This window comes from Alosa pseudoharengus, unplaced genomic scaffold (genome assembly GCF_046254945.1).
Source record: "Alosa pseudoharengus isolate Yale_2024_CS ecotype anadromous, Long Island Sound unplaced genomic scaffold, YU_APseudo_1.1 YU_APseudo_1.1_scf_1, whole genome shotgun sequence".
Taxonomy (NCBI): Eukaryota; Metazoa; Chordata; class Actinopteri; order Clupeiformes; family Clupeidae; genus Alosa; species Alosa pseudoharengus.
The window spans coordinates 36,009,660-36,016,514 of NW_027468564.1; the positions used below are offsets into that span (position 1 = coordinate 36,009,660).

Below are 6,855 nucleotides of genomic sequence, written 5' to 3' on the forward strand. Positions count from 1 at the left end.
TTTGGAGTACTACTGATAATTTATTGACATTTTCTATTTCTTTACAAGTGTACAAATTTAGACTAATGTTTCATTGAATTCATTTCAGCCTGCATGGTTTCTTTACCAACAAAGAGCAGAGACAGACAGACAGACACACACAGACAGACACACACACACACACACACACACACACACACACACACACACACACACTATGATTTTTGGTCCGGTGGCGTTTTGCCGATCTTGGACAGGTCTGCAAAGGACACGTTGGCCGAGCCCCTCTGTGCCGGCTTGGCCTGAGAACACACACACACACAGACGCAACGCGCCCAGACATCAGATACGAATATACGAAAACATGTGGGATTTAACAAAAATGCATATGATTTTAAGATGCATACAAGATGGACTCAGAATCTGAACACCCCCTCTCCATTCACAAGAGAGTCAGTGCAACTCTAAAACTCCACAGAACACCAGCTTTAAAATATTTATTGGGCTCCTTCTACCCTAGCCTTGGGCTACAATCCCCCCAACACAGCAGAGCTTACAGATAAGTTAGCCTCGCAGTCCGACGCCATCCCACACATACTTCTGTCAGTATGGAAAACCCTACGGGGATTGATCCGGCCTTGCAGTCCGACGCCATCCCACTGGTTCAAGAAAACGAGCATGAAAAGCTCTGAGAACTGAGGGAGAAAATTTGGCTTGACGTGTGCAAATCAATAACAGCTGCGGCACATTTCTGTGCTGCAGAGGCTTAGCTCTTTGCACGGGATAGCAGCGAATAACACGAGAGCTGATAACTGATAAGACTAAACGTACGACAGACGTGAAAGGAATGAGTGATGAATAGGGGGGGGGGGGGGGGGTAACACGGGATTCGTTGGTACCTGAGACTCATGGGGCTTCCAGCCAATCATGTGCAGAACCTCAAAGGTGGCCGGGACCGTGCCATCCTCATTCCCATACATCTCTGTGTAGGAAGTAGAAGGGGGGGGGGGGGGATTACAACACAAAGGATCATTAGTATTCAGTTGTACTTAAAAGGAGGGGTCAAGCAAAAATGTAATCAGGGGAAATGTGCAGCATGATGTCTGGGTTAACAGTCTCTTTCTTTTGTCTGTGAGTTCATAGCCTTCGCTGCTGAATAATGTTGATATTACATGCAGAACCACAGTGGTTCATCACCTATTTACAATTGCAAATGATGTCCCTGAAGTGATGCTGGAGCACTTCAACAAAGCTCTGTAATTAATGCAACCATAACTCTGCTCTGCATGCAATGTCACAGTGCTCCTAATTATCCATCAATCAGAAATGATCAGGCCCCGCCATAAAAGCTAATGTGTTCGTGTTAATAATAATTGTGTTGCCAATGTGTTTCCATTGCATTGCCAGGCAACCTCACCCTTGTAGATGGCTGCTGCTGCTAGCAGGGTGTCTCTATGGAGAATCGGTTTTCTGTTCCAGGCACAGTTGCTTTCTCCCATTCCTTAAACAGTCACAAGCGTTATTAGTACACATTTAAATCACTACAAAATGCTGCCATACTTTATCTAAAACTGCTGTACATGTACATACACTAAGTACTGAGTTGTAATTGTAATTCCTGTACCAGTTACTCAGCGATTTATTCACTAAAGTGACAACCACCACAAACATACATTTAAAATGGGAAACGTTCACCTGAGATGAGGCAACATGCTTTTGTCATTTAAACTCCTTTACCTTTCAAGTCATTCATGACCTCAAGCATTCCTGGGTAGTTGACCTGAATTTCATCAATATCCTGTGAAACAAAACACAGAGGACACTCTCAGAACGTATTCAAAATGTCTAATAAGAAGCAGCCTGAGGACATTGTAATGGGTTATGGGGATCACCTGCTGGATCTGAACCTAACAGTGCAGACCACTGGTCAAACGCAGCACCAAGTCCACTCCATTGCAGCCCCCCCATCTCCTATCCACTTCAGTATTATGTGTTGCAAAAGCGAGTAACCCAATATACCCAGTGCATTGAGGTAACAGGACATTCGTGACTTCACAGCAGAGGGGGCAACATCCAGCTTACAGGTAAGTAAAAGTAAAAGTCCTACCATGTAATGGTTCTCAAGAGTTGAGAACCAATGGCTGAAGAGTTGAGCTAATTTAGAATCATCTAGTTTAAGTGAATGGTTAGAATAGTGGTAGGACATTTAACTTCTGAAGTCGGACTTTACCACCTCTGCTATACAGAAGCCAGCCAGAGCTCTTACCTGGGTGCGCATGTTGAAGCCGGCCTATCCCGGCAAGTTGCTCAGGTCGGTGACGGTTTAAGGACGTATATATAAGTATAAGTATATATACTCTTTTGATCCCGTGAGGGAAATTTGGTCTCTGCATTTATCCCAATCCGTGAATTAGTGAAACACACTCAGCACACCGTGAACACACAGTGAGGTGAAGCACACACTAATCCCGGCGCAGTGAGCTGCCTGCAACAACAGCGGCGCTCGGGGAGCAGTGAGGGGTTAGGTGCCTTGCTCAAGGGCACTTCAGCCGTGCCTACTGGTCGGGGTTCGAACCGGCAACCCTCCGGTTACAAGTCCGAAGCGCTAACCAGTAGGCCACAGCTGCCCCTAAATACGGCTGTTTTTAGAAAGTAAAAGTCCTACCATGTATGAGTTCTACCTGTTTACTTATCACAGGTGAACTCCACTACCTCCACTTTAATATACCCAATCCATTGAGGTAACAGGACGATCGTGACTTCACCGAGGCCAGAGCTCTTACCACGGTGAGCATGTTGAAGCCGGCCTGTCCGAGCAGGTTGCCCAGGTCGGTGACGGCCGTGTAGGGGGAGATGTGCGGGGCGAAGCCGCCCTCGCGCTCCAGCTCGGCCAGCTGCAGCGAGCAGCGCAGCTCGTACAGGGTCTCCCCACCCACCATCGCCCCGATGAACACGCCGTCAGGCTTCAGCACATGCTGGATCTGAGAGAGAGAGAGAGAGAGAGAGAGAAAGAGAAAGGGGAGAGCATGTGTTGGGGGGGTAAATTAGAGGGAGGGGGGGGAGAGAAGGGGAGAGCATGTGTTGGGGGGGTAAATTAGAGGGGGGGGGAGAGAGAAGGGGAGAGCGTGTGCGTGGGGGGGGTTAGAGGGAGGGAGATGGAAAAATAGAGAAGGGAAAAGTGAGAGAGAGAAAGAGAGCACATGATATTACCAATTATATACATATCAGCTCACTGATCTACCAATTATATACACATATCAGCTCACCATCACCAACTAACAAAATCAGATCCCTGTTTATGCAGCATTTCTGTGGGATGATGGTATCAGTGAGTTGAAAGAGAGAAAGAGAAGAGAGAAAGAGAGAGAGAGAGAAAGAGAGAGAAGAGAGAAAGAGAGAGAGAAGAGAGACATGATGGTGAAAAGGACAGAGACAGAAAAGGGCGTTGTGTGAGAGTGAGAGCGAGAGATGAGACGTGGTGAGACAGAAAGAGATGAGGAGGACGAAGAAACGAGGGAGAGGGGGAGAGAGAAAAGGGGGGGAAGAGAACACACAGACAGGGAGAGAAAAGATAAATAAAGATGGATAGAGACTGAAGTAGAAGACAGAGAGTGAAGAAGGGACAGATGATTAATGTCACTCTATCATGGAATTGGATTACATAGACTAGCACTCATGGAACCACGTAGCACCACAACAGTTGTCTTAATCAGGTCTGACAGCCTTTAGTACATATAACTCAATGGCGCCATCTACTGTATACAAAGTATGCTTTTCATATTCCAAAACATGGACATTCACACTTTGCCTTCTCTAATGAACAATAGAAGTACTCAAATGGACTAATATTATCGAAGGAACTGAGGAGGTGACATACCTGTCGTAGGGCACCAGGAAGATCATTGATCCAATGTAAGCTGAAAGGGAGAGAGAGAGAGAGAACTTCATCAGCCCTCAATCGTTGAGACAACTCCTAAGAAAAGGAGTCGTGACAAAACAAGGGACTTTCAATTCTGCTAATGTTCAGCAAGTTAAGACTGCTATGGTCTGTCTATGGTTCTTCAGACTGACTGAACTTACTTATCACAATTACCAACAACATCTAATCTACTGTGGTACAGAATACTTAACCAGAACACAGACTTCCAACTACCTAAAATATATGTTCCATTGCTTTTGTTACTTGTTTGAAAGGACAGTCCGGCTGGGATACTGCTGAGTGTGTTTTAGAGTAAATGTGCAAGCCCTCAGAGGTGATGGTCTAAGAAATAGTGCATTACCTTAAACTGCTGACCACGAGATCAAAAGTGTTCTCTTTAAATGGCAGGAACTCCTCATCTGCCAGAACGCAATGGGTGGGCATCTCACTCGGTCTCTGCTGCCTCTGGAGAACATGGCCAAGCGTCCATCAGTGAGTTTAACCAGAGATGTTATGAAGGACGTCCTGAGAGGACGTTGGTTTAACATACTAAATACTGTAGCTTCTAGTTCTATTCAGTTTTCATTTTATTCATTTATACAATGGGCAACAAAAACAGCCTGGTCCAGGCTGCACCAGGCTGTTTTTTTTGTTGCCGTTCCAGACTGTTTTTGTTGCCGTTTCTGGAGCCTGGGTTGTCTACAGAAACCGTGTTATTTACACTGTATTCAGGTGACAGGCAGCTAGCATTGTGAGGAGATGTTTGCTGTATGTGACAACAAATGTTTTAGCTTAGAAAACGGGTAACATCCCTTAGAGCACCATACCTATTTAGTGCTATCGGAAAGGGGCAATTTATCTAAAACTGAAAGTAAGTCAGTTTGGCATGAACATTATTTAATGCTGTTATTTTAAGGTAAACGGACTACATTCTGATGCTTCAACAGGAAGAAAAACTAGAGCTGATCTGTTGTGCCAAATTGGGGGACCTGGTGCAACAGGTCAAACATGACCTGCAACTGTAAGAAAACTAGGCCTATTTGCTGAGTGCACAATGACCTGATGTTAATCCTTCTTGCCTCTTGCCAAGCTGATGTAAAGCCACAGCTTAGTCCTGAATGGCTATGTTGAGTCAAGTTTACCTTGTCTGAATTATGAACAGGTAATGCGTAACATTAAATACAACACTGAGCAGCAATACTCACCAATGACTTGTTACAGATGTCAGTAAGGAAGAACCGTTCAACTACATCCTAAAATAATATGAAGATACTTAGTGCTATACAACAGATGACTGAGTGGAAATAGAAATTAGGTGGTCGTGTTGTGGTGTAGCTGTTACCTTGCTCAAATGCTCAGCTATGTAACTTTTTCCACAGCCAACATCTAATGCCAAAGGAAAGGTCCTGCAAACGAAATCAATCAGTCATTGTATAAACCTGGATGCAACAAAGTGAATAATTGCACAGCTGCATTGTTTCCTGGTCTGCTTTTTAAATCCTGCTTTGTGTTAGACTGGGTGACCTCACATGACAGCCCAATCCTCCAAAACTGTAGATCATCAACTGTAACATCTCAATGACTTCAATCTTGACATACTCAGAAGTCAAATAGTAGTGTTGCAAAAAGTGCACAGGTCACGAAGACTACCTTGCAACGTCGTATACTCTGTCTGCCACACGTAGTCCAGCCTGTTCAGAAACGAGCGTCAAAATAAATGTTTAGAAATGTTCACTTGTCACCATGCTTCAGTTATCCAACATTTTCACATCAGTGTAATAATGCATACCTCTGCTCTTAAGTAATCGTACTTGTCGCTGTCCTGGAGCGATGCTGCCCACTTCTTCTGTTGGCGCTTCATAGCCCTGTCAAAGACGTTCATAGCTCCACCTGGTCTGCCAGATAAGTGCCTGGCACATCTTAATAACCGGTAATGCGATTTGGATAAAATATGTTCAGATGTCGTACGTCCAGTGGAGATATTTCTTAGACCGGGTACTTCAGGGAGTGCTGTCACTCTGGCCATGCATATCCGTAATGTGGGACAAATACAACCGTCATTTAAAACACGCTTATTTATCAAGCTAAACATGCTAAACTCTGCGGTGTCCTCCGGGATGTGTGGGTGAAAAAGAGGTCAGGGAATTAAAGTATCTGCAGAGCATCGGAGAGTACACGGTACTCCACAAACCAAACCTTCTCTGACATTAGCATGTGTCCGACTCAATGACCTTTCCGGGGAACAACAATGCGAAGCTGAGGAACATTAATTATCTACAAGGGATACAATTCTAATGTAACTATGGTAGTTTCAATTAAGCGGCAAAAGTGTATATCATATAATAAAACTGTACAAGTCACACATGTGTTTTAAGACTGTAAATTGAAGATGTATAAGATTACAAAACATCTAGATGCTATAGAAACTACTAATGTGTTTTGAACTTCTTGACTTGCCGTAGAATGTAGAGAGCGTGGAACAAGGGCATGACGGGAAAACACGTGGAGTGATGTGTATTTTCATGCAGCTGACTCTGCTGAAGTGAGATTTCATCACTGGTTTCAAGCATTTATTTACATTATACTTTTAATGTAACAACAAAAGTCTGCGTCATTTAACAGGTACGTTTGTTTAATACGTTTGATTAAAAAAAGCTGTCTCTGGAGTGCGTGTAGAAGTAACGTTAATTTGCCTAGCTAAGTTAATGTTGTTGTTAGCTAACTCAGGTTACTAGAAAGAAAGCACACTTGTACTGTCAACTTAATGTTACAGGATCATTTATGGAAATATGAACGTTTTGATACAGGCATCAATCTTAAAGACTCTAAGTGCGCAATTATTATCTGGTACAGCTAAAGGGATTAGAGACATTGCCAGGACTAGCCTGACTGACTTTTGTAGTAACCCTTGCTTGCTTTGTCGTGGCAGGTAACTTAGCAAGCACGAAAACAAAACC

At 44.0% G+C, this 6,855-nt stretch overlaps 2 protein-coding genes across 2 annotated transcripts in view; one reads left to right on the top strand and one right to left on the bottom strand.

Annotated features, from left to right (window-relative positions):
* ndufaf5 (NADH:ubiquinone oxidoreductase complex assembly factor 5) lies at positions 1-6,088 on the bottom strand. The gene is made up of 11 exons (XM_076288340.1): positions 5,688-6,088; positions 5,549-5,589; positions 5,241-5,304; positions 5,104-5,151; positions 4,260-4,363; positions 3,857-3,896; positions 2,763-2,960; positions 1,717-1,777; positions 1,397-1,480; positions 879-961; positions 1-281 (listed from the first exon to the last, which is right to left on the bottom strand). The coding sequence occupies exons 1-11, from the start codon at positions 5,988-5,990 to the stop codon at positions 195-197; spliced, it is 1,113 nt and encodes a 370-aa protein (XP_076144455.1). The 5' UTR covers positions 5,991-6,088; the 3' UTR covers positions 1-194.
* Positions 6,089-6,106: 18 nt separating this feature from the next.
* The window catches only part of esf1 (ESF1 nucleolar pre-rRNA processing protein), a 9,918-nt gene continuing 9,169 nt past the window's right edge, over positions 6,107-6,855 (top strand). Inside the window, exons 1-3 of the mRNA XM_076288302.1 lie at positions 6,107-6,194; positions 6,361-6,520; positions 6,828-6,855. The exon at positions 6,828-6,855 is cut by the window's right edge and continues 448 nt beyond it. The gene's annotated coding sequence lies outside the window, so the exon portion shown is untranslated. The remainder of the gene's footprint in view (positions 6,195-6,360; positions 6,521-6,827) is intronic.

Bases quoted from the DNA above. Each gene is read 5' to 3' on its own strand.
- ndufaf5 (XM_076288340.1), bottom strand. From the start codon at position 5,990: ATGTTTAGCTTGATAAATAAGCGTGTTTTAAATGACGGTTGTATTTGT. The intron at 962-1,396 runs GTGAGGTTGCCT...CTTCCTACACAG, and splicing joins AGCAGCAGCCATCTACAAGG to AGATGTATGGGAATGAGGAT. The intron at 282-878 runs GTACCAACGAAT...GTGTGTTCTCAG, and splicing joins GGAAGCCCCATGAGTCTCAG to GCCAAGCCGGCACAGAGGGG.